This window comes from Drosophila biarmipes, chromosome 3L (assembly GCF_025231255.1).
Source record: "Drosophila biarmipes strain raj3 chromosome 3L, RU_DBia_V1.1, whole genome shotgun sequence".
Lineage (NCBI taxonomy): Eukaryota > Metazoa > Arthropoda > Insecta > Diptera > Drosophilidae > Drosophila > Drosophila biarmipes.
The window spans coordinates 25,685,158-25,702,500 of record NC_066613.1 but is presented as its reverse complement, the minus strand read 5'-3'; the positions used below and the strand labels follow the sequence as shown (position 1 = coordinate 25,702,500).

The 17,343-nt window shown below is 48.9% G+C and overlaps 1 protein-coding gene across 23 annotated transcripts in view; it reads right to left on the bottom strand.

Moving 5' to 3' along the window:
- The window catches only part of LOC108034861 (arginine-glutamic acid dipeptide repeats protein), a 21,835-nt gene extending 4,718 nt beyond the window's left edge, over positions 1 to 17,117 (bottom strand). For 11 of the 23 annotated variants that reach the window (XM_017110025.3, XM_017110026.3, XM_017110021.3 and 8 more), the window contains exons 1-5: positions 16,581 to 17,116; positions 14,984 to 15,290; positions 5,083 to 5,214; positions 3,887 to 4,120; positions 1 to 3,812 (exon numbers count right to left, since the gene is read on the bottom strand). The exon at positions 1 to 3,812 is cut by the window's left edge and continues 959 nt beyond it. In XM_017110025.3, coding sequence (XP_016965514.1) covers positions 1 to 3,812; positions 3,887 to 4,120; positions 5,083 to 5,145 — 4,109 coding nt within the window. In that variant the 5' untranslated portion in view covers positions 5,146 to 5,214; positions 14,984 to 15,290; positions 16,581 to 17,116. Of the gene's footprint in view, positions 3,813 to 3,886; positions 4,121 to 5,082; positions 5,215 to 14,983; positions 15,291 to 16,580 lie in introns of those variants that run through there. The other 12 variants (XM_017110012.3, XM_017110014.3, XM_017110016.3 and 9 more) reach the window with 5 other exon arrangements.
- Between the last annotated feature and the right edge of the window lie 226 nt (positions 17,118 to 17,343).

Below are 17,343 nucleotides of genomic sequence, written 5' to 3'. Positions count from 1 at the left end.
TGACGACTCAGGCTGCTTACGCTAGACGCTGGCGAGGCCGCTCTATGGGCAGCCGCCGCTGCAGCCGCCGCCGCTGCCGAGGAGTTTGGCAAGCCTCCTGGACCAACGCTTCCTGGCCCCGAAGGTCCTCCTCCACCGCTCGAGATCTGTACGCTGGGACTGGCGCGGCTAAAGGCGGACGATGGCACTGTGCTGGTGGTCAGCGACATACTGCTAGAAGTCATACTGGCCACCGAATGCGGCGTCAGCGGAGCCGAGGAGGCGTGCGAGTGTGGCAGGTGAGAGGGCGGGGTACGGCGACTTAGAGCGGACTCTGGAATTCCTCCAAGTCCACCGGGTCCGGCCAGCAAGGCTATGGGTCCACCGCCAGGTCCCAAGTGCGACAGCAGATGGTGACCCGGATGAGCCAGCGCTGCGTGGGCCGGGTGACCCGGTGGCAGGTGGGCCAGGTGCGGGTGTATGGCCATCGGGTGCCCGATGAGTCCTGGGGGTGGCGGACCACTGCCCGCGAGACCAGGCAACGGTGATGTGCGATGAGCGTGCGGTGACTGCTGCGGCGGTGGTCCACCGGGACCACTCGATCCCGCCATCGTGGTCGAGGGCTGCGAGCTGGGCGGCTCTCGAGACGATTGCGGATCGTGCAGGGATCTCGGCGGCTGCTGGGCAGGTGATGGAGTTCGCACCGTGCCAGCCTGGCCAACAGGCGGCTGTTGTTGTTGCTGCTGCTGCTGAGGAGCATGCGAGGGCGGCAGTCCGTGACCATGTTGCGGATGTCCCTGCAGCGACAGCGGCATGGGAGCATGCGGATGCATGCTGGGTGGCAGATCGTGCGGCCGGTGGAGACCCTGCAGATGTGCATGTGGGTGAAGGTGAGGGTGCATGTGCGAGGGCGCCATTGTCGAGAGCGTGGGAGGAATTCCAATCGAGCTAGGCGGCATCGACGAGGCCGCAGACAGCTGCGAGTGCGGGTGACCAGGATGCAAGCCATGCTGCAGGCTGGGAGGTCCTGGAGGCGTGGGCGTCGGCTGGTGCAACGACGTGGGCGGCGGAGGCGGCTGAGGACCACTACCTCCCGCTGCACCTGATGGCGGGCCGTGGATGAGATTTTGCGGATGCATTCCCGGCGGCAGGCCACCACCGGCTGGCGAAGGCATATGCGGCGAGGGATGCGGCGACTGGAACTGCTGCGGCTGTGGTGGCATTGACGGGGGCTGGGAATTGCTGTTGCTGCCCTGGCTGTCCTGACCAGGCGTTGAGCGCGCCGAGGCGTCGATTGGACTCTCCGGCGGAGGTCCGTAGGGCGAGGACTTGATCAGATTCTCGCCGCCATACGCTTTCCCGTCCGCGGGTCCTGCCTGGGAGACCGGCGGCATCGGGTACTTGAGATCCTGCGGCGGACCGTATTTAGCCGCCAATGGATCGCCATACTTGAGCATGAGACCAGAGGGCTCGAAGGGCCGTCCCAACGGTGGTGTCTGCACATCGTGCTGGTAGTGCGGCTTGGGCATAGCGATGCCAGGCGGCGGCGTGGCTCCCGGCGGCACCTGATGTGCCGGCGGTTGGGATTGCTGCTGCTGCTGGGACTCTTGGGACGTGGGTGGCGGTCCGTATTTGTGGGCAGCGTCCAGCTGCGAGCCCACATTGTGCGGCAGGTGACCGAAACCGGGCTTCACATCAGGTATCTTCAGCGAATCCTGATAGCCCGGCTTGCTTGGCGGCTGGTGGGCAGCGGACAACTCCACGGGGTACTTGCCCTGCTCCATCATGTACTTCATATCGTATTTGCCAGCAGCAGCAGCTGCTGCCGCCGCTGCCTGCATCTCCTGACTGTACTTGAGTGCATCTAGGGGCGGCGGTGGTGGATACTTGAGATCCTGGGGAGTGAACTTCATCTCCATCTCGGGCGGATACTTCTGGGGCGTTGTTGGCGCTCCAGGCGGTGCTCCGCTAGCTCCTCCTGCCGAATCGCTATGCAGTTGGGGTGGCTGTGAGGGCACACCTTGTCCCGGAGGTCCATACTTAAGCTGGCCATCGATAAGGTAGCCAGGAGGCGGTTGGGTCGGCAGCGGTCCATGGGGCATATGCTGCAGGTGCAGGGGCTCCTGACCACTTTCCACCGGAGCTCCGGAGAGCGGATGGAGGGCTGAGGGTGGTGCACCGGGACCTGTGGGTGGCAGACCTCCCGCACTGTGCTTCAGCGCATCCTCATTTTTGATCTCGATCTTCACCTTCAAGTCCTGTGGCTCATTACTGTTCTGATTGCAGGTGGCGTCCATTGAGTCCTCCATGGGCTCCTTCTTGATGAAGACCGACTCCGAGGGCGGGCAAGCTGGAGGTGGCTGAATGCCAACGGGAGCAAGTTGCTGCTGCATCTGCTGCTGCGATTGCTGCTGCAGCAGCTGTTGCTGTTGCTGCTGCTGCGGAGAAACCTCCTGCTTGATGGTGGCCAGCTTCTTGAGCATCTCTGGCTCGCTGTCGCACGACTCCATTTTGTCGATGGCCTCCTTGCGATCTACGGACGCATTCAGCGCTTCAACAGTGGCAATCGTGGGCACCTTCATTGTAATCGGCGGAGCCACGGGATTGGCCACAGCATTAGGATTAGGTCCGTCCACCGAACTCGTGTCCACGCTGGTGGGCGCTTGGATGTTCGTCTCCTCGTCCATGTTCTTAATGGCGCTATCCTTACTGTCCTCTGCCAAAGCCTCTGCCTTTATGGACTTCTCCTCGGCCTTGGCCTCCAGATCGTTGGTGATCATTTCGCGCTCCTCCTTGCAGCTGACCGTCTCCTTGCTGTCCTTGGTGGACTGCTGCTCGGCGGTCGTGGTGTCCGTCGTATTCGACTCGCCATCGTCGAGCACAGAGTCTGGCCTGCTGTCCGAGTTCATGCTCTCCACCGGACTGTCCGGTCGCTTACGCTTCTCCTTGACGGCATTCTCCTCCTGGGCACTAGGCTCGCTGGCCTCCTGCTCTGTGCGCTTCTTTTTGTTGGGCGTATCCTGTTTGCCACCCTTCCGCTTGTTGGTCGAACTCTCGGCCACTGCCTTTGTCGGCGTCTTGGGACTATCGACCGAGGCTCCGCCGGCAACGTCCGGTGTTTCGGAGCCTCGCTTGGGCCTCTTGCCGTTAGCCACGGCGTTGGCTGACTGATCCTTGGAGGAGCTATTGCCGCCAGCGGCACCGCCGCCGGTTGAACCGCTGCTTATGGATGTGGCGTTGCCGCCACCGTTGCCGGCCGCGTTGTTGCTGCTGCTGGTGCTGCTGTTGTTGTTCTGTTGCTTATTTCGCGTCCTCATCCTTGAGGGTGATTCATCCCTTTTGTGGGTCAGACTCGAATCACTGTCGCACTCGCTGGCGTCGTCCTCGGTGAGCGAGCTGTTCTCCTCCTTGGAGACAGCGGGCGAGGAGCGACTCGCCGTCTCGGACGCCGCGGTTGCCGTCGCCGTCGCCGTCGTCGCAGTTTGTGGTTCTGGAGTGTCCTCCTTCTTGGGAGGTGTATTGCTGCTGCTACTGTTGTTGGCCCGCGTGACGCGGTTGCGGCGCAGGGCGCTCTGTCGTCGCCGCCTGTGCGGCCGGTTGTTGTTCGCGCCGGGCGTCTTCTTCCACAGATAGTAGAACTCGACCAGCTCCGGTGTGTCCTTGTGCGGCAGCAGGTCCTTATGGATGCGGAAGAAGTTCTTCCCAAACTGACGCAGACCCTTGATGAACTTCTTTGTTTCGTCTTCGGTCCACTTCTTGTCGATGCCCTTCGATACGGGGCACTTTACGAGCGCTTGTAGAGCTTTGCCTGGATCGTAGCCAGAATCGTGGAGCTACAAAAGGGATATCGGATTAGAGAGTGCTCGGTGTATGGCACATTGCACATATATCATCTCGGGTAACTCACCACGTCGAGTGCGTTTATTGTGGTGTCGTCGCGACTGGCAGCCAAACAACCGTCTTCTAGTCCGCCATCACACATTCCTTGAAATGCAGCCATGGAGCGAGCCGCACGCAAGAACATTAACAAGTCGCCATCGGCCACAACGCCTGGACTCCATCTTGATTCCTCTAGTTCACGTTCATCGGTTTCCTTGTCGATGGGGAAGCTTGAGATTGGATTATAATCGGGCAGTTTTGCCTTCAGTCGTCATAGGAGACAAACGAAAAGTTCTGGGATTAGTTCAAAACTCCAGGAGAACGATTGATGGGTTAGTCACACAACCACACCACGCACAATACACACCACAGGCAAGACAGCTAGTGCCGGCAATCCGGGGGGATTACCAGCACCCACGAGATGATACACAAACTTAGGTCTAATGCATGATTATGGATGAATAATGTATAATGTGTGCTACGGATTTCCTCGAACGGATTTTGGCAAGGGAGCAGGAAGGAAGTAGGTTGTGGGATCTGGGTCAACTTCTAATCGTCGAGGATTTGAACTAGTAATAGCCAATTGCATAAACGCTAGAACTACGAATTATTTACAGGAATTAGGCATTATGTACAGGGAAACTTTGAAGAGGTTATGCTAAGAGCAACCGAAATAGTTAAAGAACACTTTCGGTGTAGCCAATTCGAAGAGAACGGTCCAATCAATTGATATAGGATAGTGATGAGTTCATATTGCGGATATATTAGTATACAGAAGAGAGGAACTAAGGTAAGGAAGGAAATACTTATACAAAAGATCTGGTACTTAACAAGTTTAATAGTATATAAAATGTTGAATCTTGTTAAAGAATTTAAGAGGCCCTGTTTCTTAAAACATCATTTATGGAGTGGCGGAAGAAATTGAAAAATAGATTTCGTGTTCGCGAAACTATATTTAATTCGTAAACGGAAGCAGGACCATTAATTTCTTTAAGTATTTTCCGTCCCCTCGAAGGCTACACGCAAAGAGTTTGTGAAAGGCTTTTTGTTCAAGACATCCAAGAGGAAGAACAAAGGAATATACATTTCAACTTTGCTATAAACAAAAGAAATAAGGGCTATATTTTTGTTTTGCATAATTGTTAAATTTTGTAGTTCTTTGTTTTTAGGTTTTTTTTTGTTACCGTGAGCTGAATTTCTGATTTGTGAGAGTTATGTACGTACATAGACATCGTTTACCTGGTGGCCGGGACCCACTCGAATTTCTCCTTGAGTGGAGGCCGCCATCACCCTTTAAAAACACGCTTCCGGTCCAGTGTTAAGCCTTTTTATGCCCTCTACGATATGAAAATTCAACTGCAAATAGATCCAAGCACACAGAGAAAATTCGTTAAAAAAAAGTATTCAAACAGAGAGAGAACGCACGGCAAGGGGGGTGGCGATGGGCGGGCTAAAAAGCATTTTCAATAAAGCGATGAAGTTCACATCAACATGCATAAATAAATAATCCATAAAAATAATGCCGTGTAATGTGCGAACGATGGAGTGGCGACGAGTGCAAGGGGGAACGCGGCTGACGGTGCCGGGAAATTAGGGGTTTACGCTGTCGGACGATTGAGCTCTCTGCCACTTAATCGCCTGCATATGTTAATGCGCCCGCCACGTACAGACCCCGAGGGACTCGGAGACGGGTGGAGCAGGGGGTAGGTCTGTGGCACTGACTGACGAATGGCTTTGCTTTCGGTGCGCTTTGCCTTCGGTTTACTCTACCCGCTCTTCCATTGTAAGAGGCTTTACGTCTTATATAAGTAGGAAACATGGTATTATACTCTTTCTCTAAAATATAGCGGCTTTAGAGTATAAAACTGAAGTTAACAACAACAGTCGATTTAATGTTAGTTTTTATCCCAAGCCTTTGAAATTAGAACGAACTAATCGTTGTTTTCTCTTATTTGAGAGCAAACGATCTTGAAATCAAGAAGAAATTACTCTGAAATTTGATTGTAAGCTAGTTTAACCCAATTTTTGCGATCTTTTCCTAAAAGTGTTGGTATATTGAGTTCTTCTCACTTTTTCAAGATGTTCTCACTTATTCGAGAGCAAACGATCTCGAAATCAAGAAGACATTACTCTCAGATTTCCTATATTGAGTACGTTTACGGAGTTTCTCAACATTCTGGAAGACTAGTTTTTCAAAAGGTTATACCTCACCAGGGTATTCCCAGATTCGTTGCTCCCATCGCTACTCTTTTCGGTTTTTACTCAATTTTTTCCGGCCATCACAGGCTCTGGTTTTTCATCTTTTTTTCTTCGCCTTGTCTGGCGCTGTCTCTCGAGTGTGCGTGCAGCTGTAAACAGATTTTCCGCTCAAGTAAGTCCGCGAATAACTGTAACGAGGCGGTTAAGTAAGCCTCCTCCGGGCCCAGACCATGCCAGACCATCCCGTACTCCTCCCATGCTCCCATGCCCCCACACCGGTGCCCATGTCACCCCACCGAGAGGAATTATCATTAAATTTGCTTATGAATCAATATCATTGGCAATGCACAATGACAGGCCAGCGGAGGGACCGACGGCCAGGCGGACGGACGCAGTGCGTTGCCTGCCGTCGCCTCACATCAGGAATGCCGGCGGTGTTGCGGTTGTGTGGCAGCGGCACACAAATTATGGCAATTAAAATCAATTAATTAAATGCAGCGACAGCTACGGGAGCGACGACTACGGTTGCCCGACTCACATCGGATCTGCACAGGCAGGCCAAAAAAAAGGCAGGGATATATATACATCTGTATACCCATGTAGAGGTGTGTGTGCGCATTGTCGACAGATTTACACTCAATAAGGCACGACACGCCGCCTAAATGACTGACGACAACGGCGAGCGGGACGAGGAAAAGCAGGAGGAGTTGGGCTCCTCAGTTGCACAGCTCCACACCGCGATCCCGGAGGAGGTGGGCCTGGAGGAGGGGCACACAACGCCTGGGAGTGGAGGACCTGGACCTGGGGTTGCACCGTGGTCACATTCAATTCGATCCGATTCGATTCGATTCGGTAATCCCCTCGGCACACGAGCACAAATGAAATATTCATGACCGCCACAGTAGTCAGCAGTCAGGGGGAGAAATTCGAGTACTTCTGCTGCCATTGTTTGACTGCCAGGCCAGCGAAATATGCCCATGAATGTTTACCTATGAATAATTGTTTACCCAGCGTAAGAGCCGAGACATCAATGGATTGCCTTTCGGTATCAGCAGTCGAACCAGTATTTCTATGTTTGTTATATATAAACGATAATAGCTATTATAAAACCCATTTAAAATGTATCTAAAAACCTCTTATAGAGCTGATATCTCATGAGCTGGATCATATCTTCTGGGTGGAGAAAAACCCCCGAACATTCCACACTACCCTGTTCCACTGTGCAGCGAACGGTCCGTGTTTGGGGCCAACACTTATCAACGACATCAGCAGCAACACCATACTATACCACACCACTCCATCCCGAGCCACACCACAGCGTACCCGAGCAGAGACCAGGTTACTTGCTTTGGCTTTGGCCTGGCCCTGTTGGCCTGGTTGGGTTTTGACTGCTTGGCTGGTTGGTTTAACTGGCAGCAAACTTTTTTATGGGGGAGTCGTGAGTGGAAAAATTTCATATAAACACACACAAGGTGGCGGCGGCCACCAGGGCGCAGGGCACGCGACCGACTGAATCCCGATCCCCACATGCCGAGCATTGTCGGTGGATAGCTGCTGTTGCCCCCGGGCGGCTGCACAGAAAGAAAATCGTCATATTCCAATCCCATAACATAGATTTACGTTCTTTTCTAACAACCATTTGATAATTTATAACTACTCTACAAATAGTTGAGCAAATTTGCTTGTCGATTGGGTTCCCAAACTACCCAATAACCCAGCAGCAATAACCGAAAACAAGGGTTGTAATTCAGTCACCCCGGAAGATGATCGAATTAATCTTTGCCCAAAATTTGTGTGTACCCCAGATTTATTGCTGAATTTTCCTCTGTGCATGGCCTTTTGGGCTGCTGGTTGGCTGGCGCTTGGGGAAAAATTGTGTAATAACTGCTGGCAATGTGCTAAGCTGTTCCTCCCGCCGCCTGTGGGCTCTATTCTGTGGCGGCTTTCCGCTTTTCCGCTGGCTGTTATAAAACAAATGTACTACAAAAAGCGACGTTGTAAACGCACAAAGCCATAAAATCTGAAAAGACAAAACGAAAGGCTCGAAAGAACCCATTTGCCACCACCGAAAAGTGCCCTCCATGTGTTTGCCACTCCCCTGGTTTTCCTGCTCTCCCTGGTTTCCCTGCTTTTCCTGCTTTCCCCGCTTTCCTGCCCTTCCTTCCTTTTTCCCTGTAAAATACCACAAATTATGGCACAATCTGGCGAAAGAGAGGGGTGTACACAGAGCGAGAGGGACGGCACGAGCCGGGTAGAGTCTGTACATTGACTACGTGACGTTCTCGAGTACTTGGCTCTCACGTCTGTGAGTCAGCAACGTCGGTTGGGATCCAGTTCTGGCCAGGACCCCCGCACCGCCCCCTTGGCCCGTCTGACCTCCGAGCAAATTTAGGGCCAATAATGCTGTCAGTCTCAACTGGCGCGTCCGTCTTCGCTCAATTAATGTCATCGCATATTATAAAGTTACACTGGATTAACAACTTCGACTCGCCACTCGCCGATCGCCGTTCGCCTTTCGTCCCCCATATCTGTGGCTGGAAATTGTTTTCTAAACAGCCCATAAACATAAACGAAAACAAAGCGAGAAATGTAAATGGAAATAAAAACTTGGAAAGCCAACGGCGGCAAAAATACACAGAAAAAATATTAAAATGTTGTTTAGAATATGTCTTTTTTTGGTTTATAGGTATTTGAGAAATCATAAAAAAGTAGGTTACTCAAATATATATTGTTTTGATTTTTATGTTTTTGTTTAACCATCTACATTTAATTAAACAATTAATTTTTGATTTTTTGTTTCTTATTTCATTGACAATATTTTATCATTGAAAACCACTAAAATAAATCCCATTTTTCAGGATCAGTTAAAGATTTTTGAATGTCTATTCTACGCTTTTCATTATCACTCTAACATTTTTCATTGTAAAATGAAGCCTATATACAGAGTACGCTGTTTGAGTTGTCCCTTGATTTTTCTCCCAGTGCAACAAGCAGCAACATCGACAACGGCCGCATAAAGAGGAAATTCAATAAACAATTTGTAGCATGAGTAGCGGAAAATTGTGTGTACGCACGCGGCTAAACGGACGCGAGTGGCTCCCCAAAGGGGGGCAAAAGGAAAAGTGGGGAAAATCCGACGAGGTGCCTCTCGCTTCCTCCGTCGCTGTCTCTGTCTCCACCTCTCGATGTCTCTTTCTCTCCTCCGGCCACGCCGAGTACAATTTTGAAATGGAAAAGCTGTCGACTGTCGTCGGCTGCCTTGTCGGCTGTTTCTGTTTGGCTCTGCCGCTTAGCTTTAGCTCTTAGCTTGTTTTCCTCTTTGTAATCATCGCTTGCCAATAAGCTGACTAATTGACTGACAAATAGGCATCAAGCTCCGCGGCAGCAGCAACAGCAACAACACAACGATTGCGTTAATAAGAGCTCCCGAGAGACAGACAGACAGATAGATGGATAGATAGATAGATAGATAGATAGATAGATGGATAGATAGACAGACAGACCCTGAGAGAATGCCCCTTATATTAGCCGTCGAGGCCACAACTGTACATTAAGGGTGGCCCATAAAACCCGAGTCCTTATCCCTATCTACTCAGCTCTCCCTAGCTCTCAGCGAGAGATTATTAGGTTAGTTCCCCGGCCCTCGCGACGGCCAAGTTTAAGTGATACGGCTGTAAATGAATTAGACCCCCGGCTGTGATTGAGGGCCCAAGGGGCTGCGAAAGGGTGGAAAGCTCGGAATCCTTCAGTTTTTCAATTGACTCGCCACAACTCGAGTGGGGTTCAATCGCTCTGAACTTGTCCAATCGACCGGAACTTTCAATTGAACCACTCAACCGAACCCTTGATCCCAGCTGTATGGCCAGCTATAGCCTCCTGTATTCTACGTGGCAGGGCTATTTTGTTTATTTTATTTATAGACCATTTGTGTATTCGATGACTCATTCAGCCTAGACCTTTAAATTAACACACTCAAGTGCACTCGGGAAATTCGGTGTACACCTTTGAGTTTGCTTGCTGAATTTATGATATGTTTTTTCCTGCTTAAATCTGTTCTGCTTAATATATTGTCCCATAAATTAGCCGTCCACCACTTCTTAAATGAGCTTTACCAATATTTCAGTGCTAATATATTACTTTTCTTCACTTTGTTTATCCTGTAAACAACCACACTTGATAGGCATTCAGGGGAAATGGCATTTTGCATGCACATCAATTCTGTAAATTCCTCAACTGCCCCGCATAAACAATGCGAAATTCCTCTAATTTAACCGTTTGAAAACCCCCAAAGCCCCGTCTAAGTAACCCAACCGAAATTACCCACCGACGGCGCATTCCCGAGGGCATAACAAAAGCCTGTCCATTAAGACCTGTGAGAGGAGTCCACTTAATTACCAAGACGAGGGCCGCACACACAAATTTAACCATGCAGCATGGCCAATTGAGTTCGTCATAGGCATTTTCGACCAGGAGAGAAATGGCATTCGGGGTAGATGGGTACGGTATACACATACCAACCGTATGGCGCCCATTCGAGTGAACAACCGTGTGCCCATGCCTCTGCATCTGTCCGTTTGAAGGGTTCGTGTCAAGTACGGGAATCCCATTAAATGTTCGTGGGCACTTTGCAGAGACAACTCCTGGCTGCTGGTGTGTACCCGAGTAGCCGTATTCGTGTTGTGAAAGCCAAATTTTCACAACACAAGTCAAAATAGACACTGCAGAAGTCAGCAAGAAACAAACAAAGGCTGCTGGCAAAGTGGCAGGCAAGTGGGGAGGTGACTCGGACGAGACGAAGCGTTTAACCAAAAACCCATAAAACAAATTTCTCTTTTCTTCGCCCGGGTAATGGAATTGTTTGCTTCTGTTGGACTGTTGGACATTTTTCGTCGCTCAACGCTACGAGTTTGCTTCGCAGGTTCAGTTCCAGTTGCCAGATTCTCGGTATGGTTCTCGTTTTTGTCTGGACAGGCAGAAGCTTACAGTTGTTATGCCCATTACTCAACATCAACAAGCACATTATGCCACCGCAGTGGCACTCACGCTGGTGCCTCCTCCTCCGCCTCCTGCTTCCTCCCTGGCATTCCTATTCATACTCCAATCTCTGCCACACACACGGATACGGACATGGACACGGGACTCCAGGCCACTTCTCTCCATTCCACTCGCCACTCCACATGCTTTTCTTCATTCAACCCAAACGATTGAGCATCTATTCAAGCAGCCTCGTCTCCATCGTCCCCGACGTCTCCGTCTCCGCCTTCGTCGTCGTCATCATCATCAGCAGCAGCAGCAGCAGCAGCAGCACACAGCCGACGACGACGAGTCAACGCTCCAAAAGCCAAATAAACGACCCACAACGCTGCCCCTGCACCGCCTCTTGGCCAACCTGTGCTCTTTGGGGTGGACCTACTAAGAGATTTGAAGTTGGTATCAGTTTTAACATCTATTATAAAACAGCGTGTACTAGGTTATTAAAATAGAACAGCCGAATTTCGGTTTTTAATTTTTCTATATCAACCAGTATGCCCATTTCCAAAGCACTTCCTTTAAGTAGGTCGAAATATAGCTATTTCTAATATTCCCAACTTGTCGGTTTAAATTTTCTTAAAGAACACTTTTCTATTATTGATTGACTACCTGTTCAGAAGAGCAGTCACCGGAATAATAAAAATCCCATCATAGCAGGCCAGTCCGAAATGGCTTCTTTACGACAGCCCATTAACCCTGAACACAAGGTCCACCCCAGGTGCAAATTCATTGGCCCGATCCGATGCGAACTGAACCGATCCGAACTGGGGTCGTCTGCATCCGAAAACGAACCGAGACCCAGAGCACAACCGAATCTGAATCTGAATCTGAATCCGAATCCGAGTCCGAGCCGTAGAGCGACGTCCGCTCGTGTCTGTGGGCCTGCTGTCGGCTTCATTTCATACGATTTGCTGGATTTGCTCATGAAGTTGTTAAACAGATTGTCGGTGTAGATACCTTCATCATTTTGCACGCCGTCCTCCGCCGCCGCCGCCGCCGCCGCCTCCTCCTCGTCACCCCAATCCCAATCCCCTGGCCGCCTTTTCCGCCCCAAGTATCCAGCCAATTCTGTGGACTCCGCCTTGGTGTGTGTGCGTGTGCCTGTGCGATTAGTTTTATGTAATTTTATCGAGTATTTTAAGGATTTTGCGGCTTATCCGCGCTTCATTTGGAAATTGTTTCGTGTTACTTATGTCGGGATGTGTCTTCTCCGGAGGAATGGCGGGCAGGGGTTCCGTGTGGCTGGCCCCTTTTCCTTTTTCCTTTTTTCCTCCTCGTCGCCGCTGTCCCTTCACGGAACTGTCGTTATTTGTTTGTTTGCCATTGCACGAGTGGCTGTACGTTTGTAAATGAGCTCTTTGCATGTGCCTCCCACTCCTGGGCCATGTTATTTCGCTCGGCTAATAGAATTACCCACAACGCCAAAGATTTATGGGGCCATTTAACACGCTTTTGCATTATATTCTCACCCATTTCGGGCAGTTCATTGATTTTACACTGATTAACACGAGCTTAATTATCATACTTTTTCCCTCTTTCGCTTTATAAATAAAGAATAAATAATAATAATACGGCGGCACACAGCTTGGCATTGTGTATTTTAATAAGCACTTTGTGTGTGCTAATTATCTTATCGCTAAATGGAGTTAACACGTAACAGGAACAGTAACTGGAATTGAATTAGCGCTGCCAGCGTTTGACTAGCTATAGCATCGTCAGGCGATGTGAAGTATTTTATAGGGGTTTTTGGGCCAAATGGTCCGTAAGATTTAGTTAACTGTAGGTTCTAAATAGGTAAACTTTATACTATCTTTAGTATATTTATTATTTTATATCTCAGTTAGCTAATGCTTTGCATAAAAGCATAAGCAAAAGGTCCTTCGAGCCGGATTATCACAATCTGTTTCCCTATTTATACCGCAAATTATCAAGTTTATTTTTAGGGGAATCATACTGCAATATAATGGAATATTATTTGTGTGACAGACTCGTTGGACTTAACTTAAGTAAAATTGTGTTTACTGTCTGTCTTTGCCTAAATGCATTTTAGGTTGGTCCTTCGAGCCGGATTATCACAATCTGTTTCCCTATTTATACCGCAAGTTATCAAGTTTATTTTTAGGGGAATCAGACTGCAATATAATGGAATATTATTTGTCTGCGTGCGTCAGACTTGTTGGACTTAAGTTAAATTGTGTTTACTGTCCCATTTACCAGTGCCATCACACGAGTATCTCACGTACACACCTCTGGGGCCACGGATGGCTCAGATCAAGCCGCTTGGCTGCCCAGCCAGCAATGCTAATTAATTCGCTTGTGCAAGGGATAGCAGGAGAGTTGAACCGGGGAAACCTTCCGCTTACTTCAGTGTCGTCTAATCGACATCAATAAATCGACACACTCGAGTCAAGTGTGCGCGGTTGGGCGGACGGACTTTTCAATCAGATAAGCAGCACTTATAAATTAAAAGCGCAACAAAGCAGATTAATAAAAGTTAAACTTTAACGGCACCTTGTAAATAAGCCAAATGACTAATAATAAAATATGAAAGCGCGCACAAAGCCCCGACATCAAAGGCAACCAACAAACTGTGTAGCATAAAAAGAGCTCAACACAAAAATCCAAAACCGAACCGAACCAAACCAGAAGAGCAGGAAAACCGCAAGGGAACTCATCCATTTCTCAACAGCATTTTATGCTTCTCTCTTGGTTTTTGTATTTCAGAAGTATTCGAGCTATTTGTGGGCCTCAAGTTTCCGTTCGCATCGCTTTTTTGTTAAATGCATTATTAGCACGTTATTTATTAATTAAACACTCCACTCCGGCCTTTTAATGCGTCTCTAATCAGATGGCCTCGTCGCCGCCGCCTTCTGCGTGGATTGGGTGGTGCTTGGGTGGCTCGGGCGTCGGGTACTGCCGGCGGAGATAAGTGAGCGCGCGCTAAGCAAATGAAAATGGGGAAATGAGATAAGCCCCGCAGGCGGTGCAAATTGTCTGGGAATTTCCTCGAAATCAATCTCAATTTTTCCGAGAACCCACCGACTGGGATTTCACTTGCCGAAAAGCAGGTTAAAGGTGAAGAGGCATTTCATTAGAAGAGATAAGGAGTAAGTCCCCGGTGCACCATGGGCAAATGCGGGTATCAGATGACTGGTAATCCCTCATTAGCCCGAACTTAAGCCGGCACAATAATGCCTAAAAGCAAGTGGCCTACAAAAACTAGGCAACCTATTTACCGAGTTTTGGCTAAGCTGGCTATAAAACAATAACCCTATGAAATGCCTTACATTTAAAATGACTACTTAAATTACAGCGACTCATTTCCTAATCAGTTTGCCTAAACATATAGCTGAACTATTAACAAAAGTTGTGTAATAACAGCGAAACGGTTTTGCAAATTCCTGTACCTATTGGCAAGTGCAAAAATTATGGAAAACACTTGCTTTTACAGACCCACGCCATGCCCCTGTAGAATTCAGCATTACTCCGACCGAAACAAGAGAATTATAATTGCCCTACAAGGCAACTCATTAGCAGTCTACGACATCGACGATAACAATCTGGTTTAGTTGGGTCTGGGGCATACCTTATCTTGGGAACCAATCGCATTTCCCCTGAATACCAGACCAAAAGTGAACAGCAGAAATCCGAATATGGCCAACACAAAGGCTACGGATTATGTGGCACACGCCCCCAGATGTCTAATTGATTTGGGATCCCATTGAAAAATAGTTTCCTCCATTAGCCCGGCAGAAACCCTTCCGAGGCGAAGCGAGACCGAGGCGAACAACAGGGGATGTGACACATGAGACGGGGGCCAGCGTGGAGTATCGAATTAAGCAAACAAATAATAATAATTAAATGTGCGCCCGGGTGAGCAGATGTCTTGGCTCACCATGAATCCGGGGTCGGGGTTGTATATCGTCGAGGCGTTACTCCCGAAGAAGCTCCTCTCTCCAGCAGCAGGCGGCAAAGTAACTCCGGTCTCCGGTCTTCGGTCTCCTGTCTCCGTCTCCAGATTCCAGACTCCAGACTCCTGTAGATGATGATGATGATGTGGAAGGGGATGGGCGGTCTTGGTGGCTGTGGTTGTTGCTCTGCTCCCGTTGTTCTTGATGTCGTTGCTCCAGTTGTTGTTGTTGCTCAGCGAGGGGCAGCGAGTAGCCGGAAATGTATATTTTGGTTAATTTGCACAAACACAGCTGGAAGGCGAAGAGATGACGTAGGTGAGAGTCGAGGCAGCGGAAGGAAAATAAAAGAATAGGAATGAGCCCAGCCGAAGAATCGGGCAGGTGGGGGCGGTTCAAGAACCCCTCAGAAGAACAATGCAAGAGTAGCACTCTTACCGCCGAAAAGCGGACATAAATTGGGCTACGCTTGCAATAGTAAATAAGCAATAAACAATACATAAGTACTAATTATCTCAAATAGTATTTGCTTTAGAAATGTTATTATTAAATATTACGGTTAAGATCTTGTGATTATATAATCACAAATCTTATAAGATTGAAGATGTCTAACGTTCTTCTTTTCTTTCTATATTGACTTTTTTGAAACGTTGTGTACATCTTTTTAAATAAATATAAAATCAAAACTAACCAAAAAATGTTTACAAAGATAAAGCAAATTTGTTATATCTAAAGAGCCATATGTTCTAAGCTGTCATACCGCATCCAAAACCATGGATCTTACAAGCATTCATTATACTATTGAACTCCGAAAAACGTAAGTTTCCCCGTATTACATAAACCCTTCCGGATAATGCACATCTCAACTCTGCTAAATGGGGATATCCTGGGAAATCCCCTGGCACAAATAGCAAGGACTTCTGCTTACTTATCGGCCGACAAAAGGGCAAAAAGACACATTTTCCGACAACGTCAGCAGCAGCAGTTGAGCAAGAAGAAGCACGGGCCGCAGGAGCGGTCACGGCAGCAGGGGCGTGGGCAGAGGATGCGGATGCGAAGGCGGGGGCGGAGGCGGAGGGGTCAGAGGCAGGAGCATCCTGGGGGGTGGTGGGTGCGCTGGCCGCAAGAGCGTCGCGTCGCGTCGGTGGTGACGCCGACGATAACAACAACAATGGCTAGGGGGAAGCAACGGTGGTGGGTTGATGTACTGTTGTTGTACCGTAGTTGTTGCCTTTACTGCTGACGCTGGGATTTCGCCTTGTTGTTGCTGCCGCTGCGCTTGCGATTCCCTTTCAGCAAATTTGTTGAGCCTTCGTTCGTGTTTGCATTGTTCTACCCCAAAAAGTTCATAATAGACTGGATTCGCCCGCCGCCCCTTCGAAAACTGAGCGGGGGTACGCCACTGTTTTTTTTCTTTTTTACTCCCGTTTTTACCGTTTTTTGCCCGTTTTTTTTCTTTTGTACATGACAGGCGTCGCATAAATTTAAATGATTTGCACGCTGCGCAACTGCGATTCCAAATTAAATTAGTGACACACTTAGTAATAATTAATTTTCGCACACTTGTTGTAGACTTTTCCTTACGTTTTTTCCACTGCTGCTGCTGCTGTTTGTTGTTTTTACTGCCGCCGCTGGTGCCAAGTGTTGTGGTTTTTGTTGTTGCTTCTGGTGTTTTTGTTGTTGGGCGCGTGAAACTCGTCGTACGCTGTTTTTTTTAATGCTCTTCTCCGTTTCTCTTCTTCTTTTTTGCATACACTTTGCGCACACACACACGCACACACTGACAGAGACACACTCGCACACACAGGCACAGACAGAGAGCAGCCGCACACAGACGCAGGGGAACACACACACACACAGGCACGCACTTTGGTTGCTTGCTTGCGTTTTTTTATTGCCTGCCTTCGCTTTCAGTTATTTTCACTGGCTTCGGGCGCGCTTCTCGGTCGCTTTTCCGCGGGTTTTCCAGCCAAACGCCGCAGCCAGCGTCGTTGCGAGTGTTTTCGCCAACAATTTGCTATAATTGGCTGGCCAAAATGCGTGCTTTTTGTTAATAATCGCCACTACGAATTTCTCCGCGAAGAAGCCACCATTTTGTAAAAATATATACTTTGCGCGGTCTGGCAGCGCTGCTTGCGTCGGGTTGGCAGCCCTGTGCCGGATAAGGTGCTAAAAAAGGCGGCCAGTTGTGCGTAGCAGGCGGCTTCCGAGGGTGATTGATTTTGCAATTTAAAGGCTTTTTTTAAAAACGTTTTTTGTTTTAAATACAATTAGGCACTCGGCATAGTTAATTAAATGAAAGCCAAGTCTTCGTCAGAAGGATATTTTTGGAATCTTTAAATATAGT